General features: G+C 44.2%; 1 protein-coding gene across 1 annotated transcript; it reads right to left on the bottom strand.

Annotated features, from left to right (window-relative positions):
* Positions 1–550: 550 nt before the first annotated feature.
* On the bottom strand, positions 551–21,639 carry LOC118364708 (voltage-dependent calcium channel gamma-5 subunit). The gene is made up of 6 exons (XM_035746402.1): positions 21,246–21,639; positions 11,880–12,119; positions 4,762–4,848; positions 2,352–2,492; positions 1,442–1,587; positions 551–955 (listed from the first exon to the last, which is right to left on the bottom strand). The coding sequence occupies exons 2-6, from the start codon at positions 12,073–12,075 to the stop codon at positions 683–685; spliced, it is 843 nt and encodes a 280-aa protein (XP_035602295.1). The 5' UTR covers positions 12,076–12,119; positions 21,246–21,639; the 3' UTR covers positions 551–682.
* Positions 21,640–22,856: the final 1,217 nt, after the last annotated feature.

The raw sequence follows: 22,856 nt of genomic DNA, 5'->3' as shown, positions 1-22,856 counted from the left end.
TTGAGTAGCTTCCTGGTTTCTTTCCATAAAAAAAAATAAAAAAAACACTTATCTGTGTGTCTTCGTTGACAGTACAACAGTGTTTGAGCGTGAGATGGACGATGAAAAAAAGAATCAAATTGATTAAAAAAATACTTGTAATCAAGTATTTCTCTGGAAGTATGATTAAACCATAGTCATAATAAATAGAATCAAGATAAAATAATAAAAGAGAGGACAACCTTTCACTTTCAATCTCCCCGCTTATGGTATCATATTATCTGATAAGTTATACAGTTGACAGAAGTCCTATTTGGGTTACCGGGGAGATATCAGCTTATATATTGACCAAGATGGAGAACGTGCTGTATGGCGAAGGTGAACAAGGTCTGATTGAGAATCACTACTTCTACTGTACTTTGAGTAAAACCAGAGAGGGAAGGTCGGCTGTGGGGGTCGTCATCTCACAAATGTGTCAAAACTCGGGAAAAGTGCACTACAAGATGACTTCAAAATAGGCTGTCACACACGTGGAATAAGATACGCACCCCCCCACCCTTGCAAAACGCAACCTAGGCGCCTCCCAATCGCCACCCTCTAGACCGACCAACCTAATCTACCACCTCAGCAACCCAGCCAGACTCTCCCTTCCTGGGGATGTGTGAGCAACCCGCCGCCCAGGCTCCAGGGCTTCACGCGGGCCTCAGCATGGGGAGGAGGACATGCGGTCGTACTCGGGACACTTGAGGAGCGCTGGGTAGTTGGAGTGGAGGGAGTGGTTCATCTGGAGCGAGGCTTCGCTGGAGATGCTGGAGGGGCTGCGGCCGCGCTGATTCCAGGCGTCCGGGTGCAGGAACTGACCAGAGTAGTCGGAGCAGTTGCTGTGGCGCGGCCCGTATAAGCCCGGGTGGGGTCTGTACATCTCCTCGGCCGTGTAGCGCTTCATGAACAGGTAGACGGACATGACGCCGGCCGTCTGGAGATACATGACAGATGCAAGGGAGCAGGATAACATACCGGAAGTATCCTCTTCAACAAACGATGGCACAACTGCAGGGTTGTGCCTTTCTATGAATGCCTAATGAGGAACAGTTAATTGCTCAATCGCTGATCTGTATCAACAGACTTAATGTGGGTGTCATTGCGTAAAAGACCCCTAGACCCTATTCCCTATGTCAGCGTTTCCCAAACTCTCTCCTGTTTTCCCCCCGTAGCACTATACAGGTGATTCAAATAAACGACTAATCATCGAGCTTTGAGGATTTGAATCAGCAGTGTAGTGCTAGGGGGAAAAAAACAAAACGTGCACAACTTGGGGTCCCCAGGACCGAGTTTGGGGAAACGCTGCCCTATGTACTCTACATTGACAGCTGTAAGCAAAATGCATAGGCTCTAGGGGTAGGTTATGCTATGGGGGTGGATTTGGGATTACAATGTAATGAAGAAGCAAGGAGGAAGTTACCTCAGTGAGCAGGAAGGAGATGGCAGCGAACGCGAAGGACCAGCCGTACTGGTAGCTGAAGTAGGCCTCGTTGGTCTTGGTCCTGTTCAACATCTCATCATTAATACTGGAGATGTACAACACCAGGCCCACCACCAGAGACAGACCTAGGGAGAGAGGAGGGATGGAGAGAGAGAGAAAGATGGGTGGGGGGATAGGGAGAGAGGAGGGATGGAGAGAGAGAGAAAGATGGGTGGGGGGGATAGGGAGAGAGGAGGGACGGAGAGAGAGAGAAAGATGGGGGGGGGGGATAGGGAGAGAGAAAATGAGAGAGAGAGAAATGGGGGCAGAGAGAGCGAAAGCAAGAGAGAAAGCGAGAGATGGGGGAGAGAGAGAAAGCGAGAGATGGGGAGAGAGAGAAAGCGAGAGATGGGGGAGAGAGAGAGAAAGCGAGAGAGTGTTTGAGACAGAGCGATAGCAAGAATACAGATTCTGTAATTCTATGGTGATACATTTGCATACTTGTACATATATGCAACATTCCCTTAGAAATTGAAATGAATAGCATAGCTGTCACGATGTGATCACTGATACAGGACCCAAATTTCCTGTTACTACGGAACAAGGGCTGCATTCTATGGTAATGCCAAAAATAACTGTGCATGCGATTCACTAATAGATGAAACAACAAAGACTGTGTCCTGGGGATTTTAAACTAAACCATATTGAGCCAGTTTCCCCGGACACAGATTGAACCCAGTCCTGGACTAACACACATTGTCCATGGCGATTCTCCACTGAAATAGTTTATTAGTCCAGGACTGGGTTCAATCTGCGTCCGGGGAAACTGGCCCTTAGACTCAAACAATGTGAAGGATCTCTTTTGTTCCAACAAAAATGCATTCACAGAAGTGAAATGAGGTCATTTTACCTGAGAGGATGAAGAAGATTCCGGAGATGAAGGCCAGGATGGTGCGGTGGGGCCGGATGTGTCCGACGTTACTCAGGACAAAACCGATGAACAAGAAGAAGAGACTCACCAGGGGGAAGGGAGTGGCTGAACGAATCATCTCTGGAACAGGGGAAGGAGATAAAGAAAGAATGACACACTTTACTAGGTTTATTTGGTGTTTTTCGTTTATTCAGTCAATAGTGTCAACTCATCCCAAATCAAATCTATTGTGACGAGTCTTCTTGTGTTCTATGAAGCGTTTAAATTGAGTCAAATAAATGTGTCCTCTAACCACTGAGATAAAGCACAACGTGATTTGATTGACTGAGTAAAATAACCCTAAAGCAGTGTATGGCATATCGCAAACACTAGATTTGTTTCCTGGCTAAATTGGTTTTGGAACTTTTTTCTCAACTTCCCACAGTTTGATTGCTTTTTTCCGCTCTCGGGGTCTCTGACAAACAAGGAGCAATATAGCTACCACTGTTCCTGGTCTGGGATGTCTCCACAGGCATCTCAACTTAAAAAGATGTTGCCGGCACCCCCACTGTGAGAATGGTTTCTCCCTGGATTCTTCTTTAACCATACCAGCATAACTATGCTATGAAGCAGGAGCGGACCATAGGAGGTCAAAATGCATAGCCTGGGTAAAGAGGTAGGTCTATGCTTCAGCCTGAGTGCCGTATATGCTTTCCAGCGACTAAATGGGTTAAATTACTGGATAGTGCAGGAGATCCCATTGGATCAATCAAATCTTTAAATATTGGGAAAACAATATTGGGATATTGCATCTACAGATACAATTGTATGAGATTCGGGCCAATCAGCACAATATGTCTGAAGTATGTGTCTAATACAATTGAGTCTGGTAGTATATTGGCCTGGTCTGTGGGTTTTGCTAATTATTTAATTTGGGAGAGCGACACAGGTCTTGTTACTGCTTTCTGAGTTTTGTAAATATTAATTTGCCCATCTTGCTCACTTCAGGCCTTATGGGAATCTCTCTCACTCTGTATTTTAGATATACTCAAACTGCATTTTAGATAGCTGGCCCAGAGCCTCTATTCCTCTGACAGTGTGTCTCCATGGTCCTAGTGCCTGTCTGAGCATTACCCATCCTGTGTGTATCCATCTGCGTTTGGCCTGAGGGGCATCTCTCGCAAAAGAAATTGCGTCCTTGCGTCTTTCATATCTCCCCCTGTATTCCTTGTTAGAGTGGAATGAGCCATGCCTCAGGGGCAAGTCAGGAATAGCACATGTGTGGATTCTGTGGATATGTGCCAGTTAGGACCACTGTAGCTCTACTGTACCATTCAGTCCATCCCAAGCCTGTGTCGTATGGATTTATATTTTCTCTTACACAGAGCATACGGCAGGGGTTGGCAACAGGCGGCCAAAATCGGCCCTCGTTTAATTTATCCCCCCCCCCCCAAAGTTTTTAGCAACGGAAACTTTGACATTTTTGGAAAATCATTAAAAAAAACAAATCAGAGTTTAAAATGACTAAATCTGTTCCCAAGTATTTCCACAAAAAAGGCAAATAGACATATGTGATCCTGTCTCAATGTAATGAAGGTATGAAGTTATTGTTATTTTCAAATACAATCTGTTTTTGGCCTTAGTTGTGGTCAATTTGCATTTTCACAAATGATTATAATCAACCATCCGCTCAGACAAAAATCGTCCCGCGGCTGAATCTAGTTACCTACCCCTGGCATACGCCATGCTTCAAAGCATACATCATGAGCACCTTCGGTCTCTGGGGGAATGACATTTGTGTGAGACATACAGCATGTGTATCGCATCATTGTCCACAGAATTGACTATTATTCATTATGATAATTGTGAGTCATGTAGGCAAAGGAAGGACATTCCATTGAAACTCATGCCTTTTGTTTGACGTGATCAGAATGGATCCTGGGGGACTGACGATGAAGCATGTGCTTCCTCTCCTCAGGCATACCCCTCATATATTACTCAACTCATGTCAAAGTTATTTTTAGACTTTAAGAACAGAAATATCTTGAGCCCTAAAGTGACAGCAGTCTGTCCGGTGGCCTCGGAGTTAGGCCAAGAGCTTTTCCTGACCATGTGATCTGATCTGGAACAACTCTGGTTATGGGATAGTTAATGACTTGCCCGGTCATACATTCAGGAAAAACTCTTGTCTCTACATTTATGTCCTCCCACAACAGAACGGGTGTGTTTCTGCTAGGGACCAGAGCCCGTATTCCTAAAGCATCTCAGCGTAGGAGTGCTGATCTAGGATCAGATCCGCCTGTCCATGTTATCTTATACATTGTGATCTAAAAAGGTCAAACTGATCTTAAATCAGCACTCCTACTCTAAGACACTTGATATGTCCCCATGACAAGTCTTCTTCACTTACTCAGCACACTAACTGTAGACTCAGAGGTCAGCTGCACGTTGGTGGGCATCACATACTGAACGGTGAAACAACGGCCCTTCTCATCACCTGCAACACAAGCAAAGGAGAAGACGGCATTTATTAACCCTTTACGACACGTGAATACAAAGCCCACACACTAGGAGGCTCATCGCTAGAAAAGGGGGTAAGTAGAGTTAATCGATGGAATGGTGCAGGAATGAAATGGCATGACTGTAGATGAATAGGGAATAGACATAGAAGAGAACTGTTGCATAGAGTTGGGAATAGGGAATAGACATCGAAGAGAACTGTTGCATAGAGTTGGGAATAGGGAATAGACATCGAAGAGAACTGTTGCATAGAGTTGGGAATAGGGAATAGACATAGAAGAGAACTGTTGCATAGAGTTGGGAATAGACATAGAAGAGAACTGTTGCATAGAGTTGGGAATTGGGAATAGAGTTGGGAATAGGGAATAGACATCGAAGAGAACTGTTGCATAGAGTTGGGAATAGGGAATAGACATAGAAGAGAACTGTTGCATAGAGTTGGGAATAGACATCGAAGAGAACTGTTGCATAGAGTTGGGAATAGGGAATAGACATCGAAGAGAACTGTTGCATAGAGTTGGGAATAGGGAATAGACATCGAAGAGAACTGTTGCATAGAGTTGGGAATAGACATCGAAGAGAACTGTTGCATAGAGTTGGGAATAGACATAGAAGAGAACTGTTGCATAGAGTTGGGAATAGACATAGAAGAGAACTGTTGCATAGAGTTGGGAATAGACATAGAAGAGAACTGTTGCATAGAGTTGGGAATAGACATAAAAGAGAACTGTTGCATAGAGTTGGGAATAGACATAGAAGAGAACTGTTGCATAGAGTTGGGAATAGACATAGAAGAGAACTGTTGCATAGAGTTGGGAATAGGGAATAGACATCGAAGAGAACTGTTGCATAGAGTTGGGAATAGGGAATAGACATCGAAGAGAACTGTTGCATAGAGTTGGGAATAGGGAATAGACATCGAAGAGAACTGTTGCATAGAGTTGGGAATAGGGAATAGACATCGAAGAGAACTGTTGCATAGAGTTGGGAATAGGGAATAGACATCGAAGAGAACTGTTGCATAGAGTTGGGAATAGGGAATAGACATCGAAGAGAACTGTTGCATAGAGTTGGGAATAGGGAATAGACATCGAAGAGAACTGTTGCATAGAGTTGGGAATATACATAGAAGAGAACTGTTGCATAGAGTTGGGAATAGACATAGAAGAGAACTGTTGCATAGAGTTGGGAATAGACATCGAAGAGAACTGTTGCATAGAGTTGGGAATAGACATAAAAGAGAACTGTTGCATAGAGTTGGGAATAGACATAGAAGAGAACTGTTGCATAGAGTTGGGAATAGACATAGAAGAGAACTGTTGCATAGAGTTGGGAATAGGGAATAGACATAGAAGAGAACTGTTGCATAGAGTTGGGAATAGACATAGAAGAGAACTGTTGCATAGAGTTGGGAATAGGGAATAGACAGAAGAGAACTGTTGCATAGAGTTGGGAATAGGGAATAGACATCGAAGAGAACTGTTGCATAGAGTTGGGAATAGGGAATAGACATAGAAGAGAACTGTTGCATAGAGTTGGGAATAGGGAATAGACATAGAAGAGAACTGTTGCATAGAGTTGGGAATAGAGAATAGACATAGAAGAGAACTGTTGCATAGAGTTGGGAATAGACATAGAAGAGAACTGTTGCATAGAGTTGGCAATAGGGAATAGACATAGAAGAGAACTGTTGCATAGAGTTGGGAATAGACTTGTGTTGTTTTAAAGGGTTTAAACAGACATCGACACCAGGGTTGTTAGATCAGGAAAGAGGAAGATACAAGCGACCACTTTGTAAGACACATAATTGTACAAATATACACTAAGCTCTTCAATGTTTGTTTGTTCCAACACCCAGCCATGACATTCTATCACCCTGTCCTGTGGGGAAAGAGTGCTTATTTTAATGTCACCCTACTCACTGGTGATGGTGTGTGTGTGTGCATGTATTTATTTATTTTATTTAACCTTTATTTAATTAGGCAAGTCAGTTAAGAACAAATTCCTATTTACAGTGACGGCCTACCGTATGCGTGCGCTTGAATCTCTCTCTCTCTCGCTCTGCAGAGTCTTAACAGTAATTAACCCTCTTCAATAAGGGAATCTTTGCTGTCAGTCTGGTATAATTTAATTACTATAAGACTAGTGATGAAGAGCCATGGGATCCCTCGCTGCCTTATTAAGCCATCATTACCCCGTCCCAAATAGCACCCTATTCCCTATATAGACCACAGTAAGGCACTATGTAAGTCATAAGCTATTGCTGGTCGTCTACTTCGTAGCAACCTAGCGGTGCAAAAAGCCCCGGTTGGCCCTAGAAAGCTTATGTAAATTCCAATCGCCAGAAGGGCCCAATTTGTTTTGGGGGGGACGGACGTTTAGGGCTCTAAAATGTGTTTATTATGGATCAACTTCGATCCCCACTCTGAATTCATTTAAAGTCCGCTACAAGTTTAAGATATTTAATCATAAACGGATCCATTCTGACTACATCTGTTGTCATACAGGACCATGTACTGACACAGAACCAATTACGGGCCGGCAGCCTACGAGGAGGTGCCATGCAGCAATATGACGCGCTTCAAATTGTCCATAGGAATGAGTGGAAGACGTCAGCACTGTCTACTGTTTTTAATGTCTACGGTCCAAAGTCGATAGGTGGCCGATTTCATTCAATTTGATTCAATAACAAATCCCCTTCATGTTTCTTACTCGCTATGAGGTGGTTCAATCAGTGACCTGTTTGCAAGCTACCATAGCACCCTAGTATAGCACTACTATAGCACCCTAGTCATAACATAATCTTCATAGTCTCATGGGCATGAGAGAATAGAGCTTTTATACAGTGGATTGGCCAAAGTCAGCACCAGCACAAATCAAACAGAGACTGGGACCAACAGACGCATTTAATACCCCCACTCAATGGACGCTACGCAGCAGAAATACTGGGCCTAACACAGCCCATTCACTCTCTATGGTGTAATGATGTATCGTAACAGTACTGAGCCAGATAGACCCTGTGTGTCGGTCACTAACTAACCCAACACAAGCCTAGATTTTCTGGGTCAAACGGATAGCTAGTTGGGGCAGTTTAGAAACAAGGCCATTAAATCACAGCTAAAACCTCAATGGAAGTTGGTCTTTTGGACCGAAGCAAAACGTCCTCTATTTAATCACCACAGAAACATGTAATGTTGACAGTGTGTTGCTTGAGGATTTATGGGAGGGTAAGGATGGACACTGAGGGCAAAAAAAAAGACACGTTAAGTGGAAGTACCTAGGAGTGTGCTTTGTAACATCATGCCACTCTGTGATGCTTCCTGGAAAGTAGAATGCTGGTGGAGGGAGAAATTAGCCAGTCCTCCCCATTTATACCTCCACCAGCCTTCACTGGTATAATGGCAATATACAAACAAATCCTATTTATTGTCCTCACAAATATTTACTTAGCAAGTGCATGCATTTTAAATACAGTAAATGTTAGGTCACTAGTTTGATTCTCATGCACTGGCTACAGTTGATTGTGTCAGCCTCAGTATCCAGAGGCTACCTGGGGAGAGAGAGTACAGTACATCAGAGAGGAAGTGAATACCTGGTTTACTGCTCGGAAACACTTTGAAAGCTGCCGTCGCTAAGAGAGAAAAGGGGTGAAAGTTAGTGCTTCCTGCTTCAAGCTCCCAGCATGCCTCGGGGGTGGTGAGGGGGGGTAATAAGGACAGGTGCTGTATGCTGGAATGACGAGCGGCACGGGCCAGCACTGAAGAACAGTTCAGCAATGAGACACATGGGGTAGTGACAAAGGAAAAAGGGAATGTAGAAGAGCATGATTCCCCCCTCTCCCCCCCCGTCAGCGTACCAGAGCAAGAGAGCAGCCAGGGTGAGTTGACAGGACAAGTAATGGTCATAACCCAACATGGGTAGACAGGGTAACGCAAGGACAGATTATTGGGATGCAGCCGGGAGGGAGTGGAGAGAGGAGAGGATGAACATTTGACTCTCAAGAGTGGGTCCTGTGGCGGTCTAGTGAATCAGGACTGGAGTGCCAGCCTGTTTCGCCGCCTCGCCCAACTTCCTGTCATCACTTACCAAAATCAGAAACAGACTGGCACCGGGGCCAGCTAGAAGGTACCAGTCATTAGACATAGACACTGAAGTAAACACCGGTCAGTGTCCCTGAATGGTTAAGGGTTATGATGATCAAATCAAATCATGAAATCAAATGTTATGTCACATACACATGGTCAGCAGATGCTAATCAGAGTGTAGTGAAATGCTTGTGCTTCTAGTTCCGACAGGGCAATAATATCTAACAAGTAATCTAACAATTCCCCAACTACCTAATACGTGTGAATGAGAACGTGTACATGTAAGTATATGGATGAGTGATGGCCGAGCGGCATAGGCAAATTGCAATAGATGGTATAAAATACAGTATATACATGTGATATGAGTATTAAAGTGGCATTATTTAGAGTGGCATAGTATAAAGTGACTAGTGATCCATTTATTAAAGTGGCCATTGATTGGGCCTCAATGTAGGCAGCAGCCTCTCTGAGTTAGTGGTGGCTGTATAACAGTCTGATGGCCTTGAGGTAGAAGCTGTTTTTCAGTCTCTCGGTCCCTGCTTTGATGCACCTGTACTGACCTCGCCTTCTGGATGGTAGCGGTGTGAACAGGCAGTGGCTCAGGTGGTTGTCCTAGATTATCTTTTTGGCCTCCCTGTGACATTGGGTGCTGTAGGGGGGCAGGTAGTTTACACCCAGTGATGCGTTGCACAGACTGCACCACCCTCTGGAGAGCCTTGCGGTTGAGGGCAGTGCAGTTGCCATACCAGGCTATGACACAGCCCGACAGGATGCTCTCGATTGTGCATCTGTAGAAGTTTGTCAGGGTTTTGGGTGACATGGCCACGCAGTCGTGGGTGAATAAGGAGTACAGGAGGGGGCTGAGCACGCACCCTTGTTGTCCCCCAGTGTTGAGGGTCAGCGAAGTGGAGATGTTGTTTCCTACCACCTGGGGGCGACAGTCAGAAAGTCCAGGGCCCAATTGCACAGGGCAGGGTTGAGACCCAGGACCTCCAGCTTGATGATGAGCTTGGAGGGTACTATGGTGTTGAATGCTGAACAGCATTCTTACATATGTTTTCCTTTTGTCCAGATGGGATAGGGAAGTGTGCAGTGTAATGGCAATTGTGTCATTTGTGGACCTGTTGGGGCGGTATGAAAACTGAAATGGGTCTAGGGTGGCCGGTAAGGTGGAGGTGATATGGTCCTTGACTAGTCCCTCAAAGCACATGATGACAGAAGTGAGTGCTACGGGGCGGTAGTCATTTAATTCAGTTATCTTTGCCTTCTTGGGTACGGGAACAATGTTGCCATCTTGAAGCATTTGGGAACAACAGACTGGGATAGGGAGCGATTGAATATGTCTGTAAACACACCAGCAAGCTGTGCATGCTCTGAGGATGCGGCTAGGGATGCCGTCTAGGCCAGGAGCCTTGCGAGGGTTAACACGTTTTCCTCACGTCAGCCACAGAGAGTGGGGGAGGGGGGTTTGGGGTGCAGTCCTTGTTAGCGGGCCGCGACGGTGGCACTTTATTATCCTCAAAGCGGGCAAAGAAGGTGTTTAGTTTGTCTGGAAGCGTGACGTCGGTATCCGTGACGTTCTTTTTGTAGTCCATGATTGTCTGTAGACCCTGCCACATACGTCTCGTGTCTGGGCCGTTGAATTGTGACTCCACCTTGTCCCTGTACTGGCATTTTGCTTTTTTGATTGCCTTGCAGAGGGAATAACTACACTGTTTATATTTAGTCATATTCCCAGACCTCTTTTCCATGGTTAAATGCGGTGGATCGGACTTTCAGTTTTGCGCGAATGCCGCCATCCATCCACGGTTTCTGGTTAGGGTAGGTTTTAATAGTCACAGTGGGCACAACATCTCCAATGCACTTCTTTATAAATGCACTCACCGAGTCAGCGTATAGGTCGATGTTGTTCTGAGGCTGACTGGAACATATTCCAGTCTGCGTGATCAAAACAATCTTGAAGCGTGGCTTCCGATTGGTCGGATCAGCGTTGAATGGTTCTCGTCACTGGTACATCCTGTTTGAGTTTCTGCCTATAAGACGGTAGGAGCAAGATGGTGTCATGGTCGGATTTGCCAAAGGGAGGGCTTTGTATGCATTGCGGAAGTTAGAGTAGCAGTGGTCGAGGCTATTTCCCCCTCACGTAGCACAATCAATATGCTGGTAGAATTTAGGTAGCCTTGTTCTCGAATTTACTTTGTTAAAATTCCCAGCTACAATAAATGCAGCCTCAGGATATATGGTTTGTATATAGTCCAGTGATGTTCCTTAATGGCCATCTTGGTGTCTGCTTGAGGGGGAATGTACACAGCTGTGACTAACTGATGAGAAATCTCTTGGTAGGTATGCCTAAGGGGCAGCGTCTACCTTGATCCTAGATTCGTGCCGAGGGGCAACGTCTAGGGCGGCAGGTAGCTTAGCAGTTAGAGCGTTGGGCCAGTAACTTAAAGTTCGCTGGTAAAAATCTGACAATGTGTCCTTGAGTAATTTGCTCCAGGGGCACCGTACTACTAAACTCTTAGAAAAAAGGTGTTATCTAGAACCTGAAAGGGTTATTTGGCTGTCCCCGTAGAATAACCTTTTTTTGGTTCCAGGTAGATCCTTTTTGGTTCCATGTAAGAACCCTCTGTAGAAAGGATTCCAAATGGGTTTTTCGGCTGTCCCAATAGGAAACCCTTTTGGGTTGTGAGTTCCAAAAGGGTTCTACCTGGAACCAAAAAGGGTTCTCCACGGGGACAGTCAAAGAATATATATATATTTTATTGACCTTGATCTTACACTTGTGCCAGGGGGGAAACATCTACTCACCAAATATGAATCAGACTCTCCACATCTCTGACTGCAGGGACATATGCATGTCTAAGCTGAACTGATCCTAGATCTGTACTTAAGGGGCAACGTCTACCCCTAACTAGAAACTTACCAGCTGTGAAGCAGACCCGCCAGAGGCCTGAGTGCAGGGACATGCGTAACTCGGTACTCTGGTTGAGGGGCAGGATGACGCCCTCCTCCAGATAGAGCCAGTAGTCAGTACTGACAGCGACGCCCAGCAGGCCCAGGGCACACACAGCGAACACGCTGCTCAGCACCGTCAACACCTTCCTGCCACACAGGGTCATACCACATCAACAACTGCAGGGGGCGCCGCCGGCAGAAAAAGAAACTGCAGAGAGACAGAGGATGGAGTTAGTGGAGAGTTAATAGAAAAAGGTAGTGGTCGGTGTCACAGTAGTCAATGATAAGGCCATGTCTATGTCCTAATGGTCAATTGTAAGGCAATGGCTAAGACCCCATGGTCAAGCCTGCGTCCCAGTTGTCAATTGCCAGACAAACTTGTAGGTAGTTTAAGCCAGGAGCATTACCTGGGAGGCAGCGCTGCCTGCCAGGCATGTCTCAGTGTGTCACAAATGTCCCAGTAATCCTCCCTGCTCTCCTTTCCATCCTGACAACCAATCGGTGTATTATAGTTCAGTGTACTTTTATATTAGTGTATTACTTTGTCAGTTGTTTTGCTGTATTTTAGAAAATAGCCTCGTGCCCTGATCTCTCAAAATAAAAATAATTATTCAAATAACCATCGTGCTTCATGAACATTGGGCTGATTTTGAAAAAGCTGAACTTTGAACTGCAGTTGTCGGTTTGGCTGTCCTCGCCTTGCCTCAGGCCCCAGGCCCAAACCACACACCACTAATAGTGCTGGGGAAGCCTGTGAATGGCTCCAACACCTTACATTACTCCTCATATTCCTTAATTCAGCCCATCGGATTAACACAGCATGATCCGGTCAAGATCGATCGGATTAACACAGCATGATCCGGGATCGGATTAACACAGCATGATCCGGGATCGGATTAACACAGCATGATCCGGGATCGGATTAACACAGCATGATCCGGGATCGGATTAACACAGCATGATCCGGGATCGGATTAACACAGCATGATCCGGGATCGGATTAACACAGCATGATCCGGGATCGGATTAACACAGCATGATCCGGGATCCGATTAACACAGCATGATCCGGGATCGGATTAACACAGCATGATCCGGGATCCGATTAACACAGCATGATCCGGTCAAGACCGATCGGATTAACACAGCATGATCCGGGATCGGATTAACACAGTATGATCCGGTCAAGACCGATCGGATTAACACAGCATGATCCGGTCAAGACCGATCGGATTAACACAGCACGATCCGGTCAAGCAGAAGTCCAGCAGTCTTACACTATGATGGTGTGACATATGCAACAGCTTATTGATGTTGATGCTCCATCAGTCATAAGCAACACTGATCACTTGGTTGCAGTAGCCGTAACCCACGCTAGCCAGAAGCCTGGTTTCCTGGCATGCATGGGGATATGTGTTGAAAAGGCAGTCATTTCACATAATGAGTTGTCTGTTTACTGTCACTGGCTGTTTTCCAGTGGGAGTGTGTGTGTGAGAAATAGCAATCTAATCAGGCTTTGTTTTTTCTCTCTTTGCATCGACTTGGGTGGCTTCGTGTGGCTTCACCACCCCTCGTATCACGATGTCGATAACATGGCCTCACGAGCCCTCGTATCACGATGTCGATAACATGGCCTCACGAGCCCTCGTATCACGATGTCGATAACATGGCCTCACGAGCCATCGTATCACGATGTCGGTAACATGTGGGTACGAATGTATAAGATGAGACTAATGTATCTCATTTAAAGGGCTTTCGCATGTTCATCGTGTCAAAGGAGCGAGTCAGAGTCATTGTTGCAACAGCGGTAATGACTTGGTAATGTAAATATCTCATCTGACCTCGGTGACTGTGGATGCAACATGTCATCTCTCCCACTACGGTTGACTCACTATGGTACAGCTATGCGTGTAATGACACTGGTCTATTCCATCATTACCAATGAACCACTTTATAAATTTGGACAATTAGACAATCAATTACATTTAATTAGAAGTGGATGACAGCAAAATGTCCCATAGGCCTTCTCTTCAAACCAAAAGTACATTTGGGCCTTGTAGCTCACTCAGAGGTGGAACATTTCCATTGGTCAGCTATCAGGAAGGAAAGGAGATGAGGTGATAGGGACACAACCATTGACTCACCAGTCAATCAAATTGTACTTTTTTGTAGCACAAAGGTCCAGCATGTGTAAGCAATGAGGGGCATTATCAGGTAGCCAATCAGTCCCCATTCAGTAAAGCGTCGACCCACACGTCCACTTAGACATTAATACCAGCCTTTCAACACCAGTGGCTTCGCTAGCATGTGAAGCGCTAGTTTGCATGTGATGCACAAGGCCATTCATTGACAGGCTACTGTGTTTCATCATAGGGCGGTTAACATTCAATGCTAGCATCCCATTGCGCTCATTCCGCGTTACACCCACAAGGCATCATTACCAAACCTCTAGAAATAGAGATCTATCAAGGCAGTTTGAGCTTCAATGTATAGAAGGCCTACTTCCTGGTGTGGACACAATTACAGTTTTCTAAATAACAGAATTTGAAATGATAGACGACAAAAAGCTACGCCTAAATGACAGAACACTGAATGATAATACAAAAATGACAGAACACTAAATCACAATAATGACAGAGCACCAAATGACAGAATACTAAATGATACAAAACATAATGACCGAACAGACGTACAGACGTCATTAGTCCTTGTGTGATCAGTCAGAAATAGTCTGTCCATATTAAAGTGGCTGGGGAAATAGGGTAAAAAAAAAAGTGTGCGATTCTCTATTTCAACTGGATTTGGACACTTTTTATTTATGTACATTAATGTACATTATTTATGTACATTAATGACTGTTAACTTGTTCTATGAAAAGTGTCCAAAACAGCTACTTCCACGGGAAGTTATTAGCAAAGATATTCTATGTTGTTATATTCATGAACTCTTATACCAGGAGAAAGCAACCAGTGCAGGGTGTTGTTGTTGACCTTTGACCTTTGGGTCATATACAAGTAAAAGATTGAGAAATATCCAGACAGATTTATCTTTTCTGCAGTGAAAATACCAGGAAGTTAGATGTGGGAATGCAGTTTCATAGTCTAAGTGTCATTGTGAAATTGTTGTCGTTAGGGCAGAACAATATCCTCTACCTCAACATGAAAATGAGAAAAAAAGAAAAAAAACTAAAATATGAAATATTAATCATCTCTTTGACAACTTATTTCCAATTCCCTCAGATGTCATTATCCTAGTGGTAGCAACCTTTTGAGGAGCCATTTGCTCTGCTCTCTGCCTAAGGCAGTCTGTTTCTCCTACCCAAAGGATAGCAAGATTAAATGCATAACATCAGTAGTTAGTGGTTTTTTTATTTTGGAATCATCCGTTTCCTAGATTTGTATGGATCCACTTATAAAGGGCTGTTCTTAGGCACGACGCAACGTAATTAGAGCAGTCAAAAGACATGTTTTGTCATACCCATGGTATACAATCTTATATACCACAGCTTTCAGCCAATCAGCATTCAGGGCTCGAACCACCCAGTTTATAATTTCAAATATATAATAGTTGGAGTGTCATTGTGTCCAATCCTCGCCACTTGAAGCACAGTCTTGGCAAAGGCTTAATGCCAATGGTACAGTGCGGAGTACAGGAAGCTATGATGATGTCCAACTTGCCAGTTTAATGTGTGAGTCATTGGTTTCCAAGAAACTTATCGACAAATGCACATAACACACACATGCTTGCATCTGCACACACACTTTTGGATTCGATCAAAGGATGCCAATAACCATTGAAACTCTCCATCATGTCCATTCACACACACACAAAGAGATCAACAGGCCCCATTCAATCTACCATGAATACTAATTCAGTCCACACATTGTTTCAGCCCGTATGGGATTATGAACGGAGATTGAGCCGAGAAAAACTGTCTATTGACCAATGTGTCTCATTAGATGTTCAAAGCTTACAGGGCCTAAGCAGGGAGATCCAAAAAGCCCCATAGTCCCCCTTTGCATTTTTACAAACTACCTTTGAAGAAGGTGGACACATCCATTCTGTGACTGGAATCCAATACCAATCCAATACTTGGATGAACACCCAACAGCGACAATCTAGTGAACCGTACTTCCTGTTTAGTGTCTAGCATTTTCTATTACTATAGAAACCTAACAGTCTTATTTGATAGCACCTGAAGCCATTTTGACCATGCACCTACTCTGGGTTCTGTTCATAAAGGCAAGCGATAGAAAACTAAAAGGATGGTTTCTTATTTAGACAAGTCCCAGTTCCGTTTCATTTTTCTCCGGTTGGTGCTTTATGAACATGACCCAGGTCTGTTCTGTGGTGTGTTTCCCACCACTCGAGGGCGGAGTTCATTTTAACAGCGACTTAAAGCCAATTTATGCTTGATCCGAAAATGTGGTCGGAGTCTTCGTATGGAGGGTGTGACGCAATTGCGTAGCCTCCGGAGGAAGGCAGAGGCCAAATCAAGCGCCGTACTGCCTCGCCGTGCACCTCTCAAACTTTGTAACAATGCAGACGGCCCCGTAAAGCTCCACATTGACATGATTGGCTGACGGCGAAAGGCAAAAAGTAGATTTGCTCTGACTTCTGCGGAGGCCGCATCGCAGTAAATGCTGTACGGCAACAGCAGATGTCAGATTGACCACGCAGCGCCTTTCAGGCAGATGTGCACATGTATCTAACTGTCTCCAGAGGAATGGAACCCACTGCATCACCACTAAACTAGGTCAGTCGGTACTCTCTCTGTCCATTCAATTAGCATGCACCCAGCCTCATCAGCCTCCATTCAACCCAAAAACCAACTACCGTTTTTCAACACAACCGCCAGAAAGTCAATGATGCGGGGGGATGAACAGAACTCTGTTCCCAGAACTCTCACAGCCTCATGGAAAAAGGGGTTCATGGTGGTCAGTGGTCAGGATCGCATATGGAATGTATATGTTTAGTCTTTGGATATGTTTAAGGCTAAGGTGTTATCCATTGGTTGCTTGGAGGCACCGTCCTTGTCATGATCAATTTAGATGTCATCGACACTCTGTTTGTGGATGTTGCTAATAGGCTACACCGGCTCATTTTAATACCAAGCATTCTGAACATAGTAGCTCATGCAAATTCAACAGTATGAAACAGACAGTTGGGCTTCTATTACCCAACCGACTTGGTCCCTACCACAGAACGTGATGGTCACGCTAGGACCTGGTTATAATCCGGTAACCGCTGGAGTTACGCAAACATTTGTCAATAGCAGAACAGAAATGCATGTTAACTAAAATGTTTTTTTTTGTGTGTTTTAAAAAAAACATTATTTCTCTGTCAAGGACTCGTCTGTGCACTCCTTTCGGGAAAGCCACTGACCCAGTTTCCATGACGGCCAGATGTCGCTACGCACCGTCTCCAGAGTAACGTGGCCTGTGTGTTCCACTGATGCGAGCGGGCGGTCAGTGGGGTGGACAGCATCAGAGGACTATAGGGCCCTGGGGTCAGTGGCTCGACATGGGGGACACGACATGGGGCCATGGTGGAATCTAGCAGCTAGCTAGCCACAATCATCACCCTCCATAGCCCCTGTATATAGCACTAGCATACAGTAGCATAGGCACTACAGGGCTGTGCTAACTCAGCCATACTCATATGTCAGTCTTCTTGACCAACAAAACACTCAGACTCCCGGGTACTCTTCCCCAGGTCATAAAGGTCATGTTATTTCACCTCTGTACTCCCAAAACAACATTCCAACGGCCCTCCATCTAAATATTTCAATTTCCACAAAAAATAAAAAAAAGAGGGCTTCATTTTTTAACACAAACTCAACCCAACAGTTAAACCTCTGGAGACTCTGCAGAGGGCATCTTACCAGCCTAGAGTCTTTAGGGTTCAGAGGCAACAACGGACTGCCTCTGACTGAGTGCCTGGGGACAGTTAATGTCAGAACATGTTAATATGCTTGAGCAGTGCTTGCCTCGCTCCGAGCCTTTTATGTTGCTCCAAAGGCATCTCCCTGACAGATCTCAGCCAGTGTTTCTTGGCTCTGCTCGCCTCTTCGGTCACACTTCATTCGTATGGTTCCGATTTTCCATCTGTAAATGCTCTACAGACGGTCATACTATCTGTTGATAAGCAACTGCTTTCTAAGGTTACAGTAAGGGTGGGGTTTAAGTTTAGATTAAGGGTTAGGGTTAAGGTTCGGGTTAGAGATAGTAGATAGTTAGTTGAAATGCTACTGACAATCTGTAGAGCATCTACAGATGGACTATCCATAGAAAGTGTTACCGCCTCTTCAAACATGGCCAGATTGTCAACAGCCTGTCAATCAACTCCAAATCCCAAAATAAAATAAGAGGAACTGTGGTCATCATTTTCTCAAATCAAATTCTTTCAGATGACACTCCACTGTTGATTATGTCAGAAATCTATAATTGGATCTGATCAAATGTATTTTCACTTAAAAATGAAGACACATAAGTGAGTCTCTTCATACCTCAGCTGTATGCTACGAGGAACTCTCCCACAGTTCCTCATAAACGTAGAGGCAAACGTCATGGCAGTGCATTGCGTTTGAGAGGCAAATGGCACAACACAGCCAGTCACCCAGAGAAATGGCACATTCTCCGGCTTTGTCATGAGACCAAGTACTGCTCTCTCTTTAAGTACTTAGCTTGGCCATGTCTCTTTTGTGTGCGGCACAATACTAAGGTTCCCACATTAAGGAAGACCGAATAGGCTCATGGGCCAGTCGGAAGAAACAGCGCTTACATGTAAGAGTCACGAAGTCAGTGTGTTGTTATGACAGTGTCATAGGGGAGAGACAGACAGACAAACAGACAGACAGGGGTATAGGCAGGCTGGCTGAGACAGTGTAATAGTGTAAAGCGGACAGACGGGAGGACTGACTGTACAAGAAGAGGCAGGCTCTGTGATATGGGACCTCCACCAGAAAGAGAGAGAGAGTGGTATTAGCTCCCTGTCAAGCAGATGCTGACGCAGTGTCAGTGTACATCGGCTGTGAACTAGCCTGTGGTAGCAGCCAGGACATTGGTCCGTGTTCATGACTGCCAGTCTCCAAGGCTACAGACTACAGGCATGTATAGGCTTGACAGATAACAACTAATTTCTCTCTTACTTCATTATGACTTTTCAACGGCAATTTTAAAAGTCGGTTTTTATTGTATTCAGTTGTATCCAAAACGATACAGTTAGTTAGTCTTTGATTATGACAACTAATCATGGAATGACCTGGGGATGCGAAGGGAAGTCCGGCATACAAGGAACGCCTTTGTCACCAGTGTTACATGATTGTAAATAATAACCAACTGCAATTAAAAGCACAAGACAAAAATCACCCAATATCTCAGTCTGATCCTTGTTTTTGTTGATTATCTACATGAAAGACACGCAGCCCAATCTAACCTATCGGACGTTCGGCGGACACTTCCGATTGGGACTGTTCCATGACCGCATGCCCATGCCAATAAAGCACACATACCATTACCATGTGCTGTCCAACTCTGAAAAGTGTTGGGTTAATGTGAACCCTGTCTAACCTCCCTAACCTAGGTAACTCTACACGACTGAGACCACTAGTCATGTGTTTACAAAGTACTCAGAGGGCCGAGGCTGCCTGCAACTCATTAGTCATAGGTGACTCTAGACTCTATTCCACGGTGACTCTATTCCACGGTGACTCTATTCCACGGTGACTCTTTAGAAGAGGAAATATTTAATATCGCCTGCTGACAAATTCTTAGATTGTAAATATGATTAGGCCCAATGTGAGTAACATGACAGATGGACTAATTAGTCATTGTGTATAGGCATGCATAAGTAGAACATCTGCACATTTAATTTAGCATGAGCACTCAATTCAGTTGCATGTGCCTATAGGGACTACCATATTACTCGTAATGTAAATTCTATTCTAAAGTGCTATCCACCCAGCACACTCATTTAAGTGCCTCCACAGTTAAGATGAAACATTTCTTAGTCATTACCAGTCCCCACAAAAAAAAAAAAAATACAGGATTGTATTATTAAATATGTATTAGCTATGAGGTGCTGAACTTGGGAAGATTGTCAGACAAGGGGAGCTGAGAACTCAACAGCTACTTTAGCAGGTTGGCAGGAGGAAGGTAGGCAGGGTTTGATGGCTGCATGCGTCACATATACTGTAGGCCTATAGAAAACGCTTTGGTTAAAAGTTTCCGCCAACTATTACTTCTGGGCTTTGTTACAGTCTGTTGAGCTGTGGAAAATTGGCCGTTCAGTCCTTCTCATGACCCAGCTATTACAAATATTGGTCCGGGACACAATGACTGGCTTTCAGCCAAGTTTGTCTACAACCTTTTCTAGTGCAGAGTGCTTGGGATATTTGCATTGCATTTCACATTTGATCATGATACAAAATAGACTTTACACATTTATAATGGACGACTTAATAATTGAATCTAAAGGCGCAAAGGCTGAATCGTAAACGGACACACAAAGGAGTATCTAAACCATTACAATGTCCAAGGGCCACATTTATCGTAAGATGAAGTGGTCTCTGTACTGTTTTGGTCCATGAATACCTCGAATCGCTGTCCTTGGTCCTGAACTGAAAAAACGTGCATGTATCCCATTACAATTCAGTAAGGTAAATTGAAAAAGTTTACGATCGTTTCAGGTTTGATCATAGCGATAGCATATTTCACTATCAAACGTATTACAGCATCACAGATAACTCAAACCACCAAACAAAATCGATATCGACTCCACTTTCCACCATCTGCCTGGTCTCGCTCTTCAGTAATGCACTAAACCTAAATGAAATGACCAAGTGGGATGCGTTCAATATCGCTTCGCTTTTGAAAGCAAGGGCTTGCAATTATATCTATAAGTAGCCCGCCAACAACGTCAATTCCAGAGATATCTTTTAAAAAGCAAACCAATGCTTACACATATTAATTCATGCTGAACATATCGTGTCCACACTGTCGTAAAAACTACCTGTTCGTATTCACATCGACATGGTAAAAAAAAAGCTGTCTATGGAAGTGTGAAAAATAAGTTTTTCCCTCTACATAATACAGCCATCTCCTTTCGATTAAACTCAACAACTGACTAAATGGAGTTGAATATTTATACAAATGATACAGTGTGTAGTGTCATTAGACATTTAGAGTTAAATGTTTTTTTTCTCTTCTAGAGCCTACGTCACAGGAATAAGCTTAAACTTCTAAAAGTTAGTTATTTTTTTACAGAGCAGTGAGTGAAGAAAACAATATAGTCTATCAAGTGGAGAGGAAATAATTCAAATAAACATTGTTTACCTTCACAAAGAAGTCTCGTCGAGGAAAGCGCTCGTTTCCTTACAATACTGTTTCTCCCGCGTTGCTCTCCACTTCTCTACTGTTGACTCGCGGAGATGCAGTGCGCAGTGGATGTGCGGCAGGACAATACTAGTGCGCATTCCACTTCAGCCTGGCGCCAGCAGTTGGGCAGCGGCAGCCGTTGGGGATATGGATAGCCTATGAAGCTTCACTGATTAAACAAAAAAAAAAACAAGAGTTCGCTTTTGCGAAATGCAGCCCGCAAATAATGTCTCTCCTTTGGATAAACCAACGGTCCCGAGATTGACATTCATAGACTTCTCTTCCTTAACGTCATTCGGGATTCGAGTGAGTTGAATGCGACACAGCTGTTCAATCAAGTACCAAACCCACCACGAAGCTTCCATCATGTGACATTCAAGACACACATGCCTGTGGCTGACTTCAGCGTCATAACCCATTGAATTTCTCTCTCTCTCTCAATATTTTTTGTTTTTGGGCGGGTAGCCAACGACCCCCAACGTTTTAATTATTTATCATTATTGAACATTTTGGCTGATTCTGAGAGGGTATTTATGTGTGCATAAAATATACAAAGCAATCCAACTAAATTTAGCACTGACCCACCCAAAAAGAGACATATGGCCATTTATCCAATTATTTACGAGCATATGGCCTATCAGTGTAGTATGCATAATTAAAAGCTGTCTGGAAAACGTTGATTGTCCACATCTACATCCCTGATTACATCTCAGCTATTATATCGCCCCCGTGCATTTCCCTCTCCACCCAAGGGAGAACTACTTTTCCTGGCACAATCTGTTAGGCCTCTATGTGTGTTTGTTCTGGCATCCGTGAAGCTGCGACCTGTTATTCCCGCCGGTCTATCCATGTTCTTTCGAGCGTTCGCCGTCAAAAGCGTAGCTTTGGCAACATTTCCAGCGCCGTGGACAGCGACAGAATTTGCCCCAGAGGCTGCTATAAAATGTCGCTGATAAAAAATGTGTCCTAATGGATTATGAGGACCTCTATTAACGTTTTTGAAGTAACAAATTGCCGTGTTAGCAACAACCATATAAATGGACTTGAATGGAATTCTAATTCTATAACTCAGCAACAGCCATCTTTCAAAACCCACTGCTCCCTTTAACCCCCCCATTATGGACATTACAGAACCACTATGATTCATCCCCATCGTAGCTGGACATTAAATATGAAGCACCCAGCATCACCCAATTCCCTGTACAGTGCACTAGGGCCCTGGTCAAAAGTAGTGGACTATATAGGGAATAGGGTGTTGTTTGGGATGCACCCTGCAAGTGTGAAGGAGAGAGAAGGTCAAGGTTGTTGTGTTCATAATTGGATAAATAGAGAATTAGAAGGGTTTTGGGCCTGGTTCTCAAACCAGTGGCTCACTAAATGAGATTACACACTCTGGGGAAGAGGAGTGGCTGTCACTACACTCTGGTAAAATGAAACAGGGGATGTGTGTGTGAGTGAGTGAGACAGAGAGAGAGATTGATAATAGTAGGGATAGTTGTGGTATTAGTGTAAATAACAATGCAGCATTCATTTTAGTAGTATTAATAGTTGCTTGTTATTTTTCATGTT

Source organism: Oncorhynchus keta, chromosome 32 (assembly GCF_023373465.1).
Source record: "Oncorhynchus keta strain PuntledgeMale-10-30-2019 chromosome 32, Oket_V2, whole genome shotgun sequence".
Taxonomy (NCBI): Eukaryota; Metazoa; Chordata; class Actinopteri; order Salmoniformes; family Salmonidae; genus Oncorhynchus; species Oncorhynchus keta.
This window is presented reverse-complemented; position numbering and strand designations above follow the sequence as displayed.

Bases quoted from the DNA above. Each gene is read 5' to 3' on its own strand.
- LOC118364708 (XM_035746402.1), bottom strand. From the start codon at position 12,075: ATGACCCTGTGTGGCAGGAAGGTGTTGACGGTGCTGAGCAGCGTGTTC. The intron at 4,849-11,879 runs GTAAGTTTCTAG...CTTGTGTTGCAG, and splicing joins GCGGGTCTGCTTCACAGCTG to GTGATGAGAAGGGCCGTTGT. The intron at 956-1,441 runs GTAACTTCCTCC...ATGTATCTCCAG, and splicing joins TCTCCTTCCTGCTCACTGAG to ACGGCCGGCGTCATGTCCGT.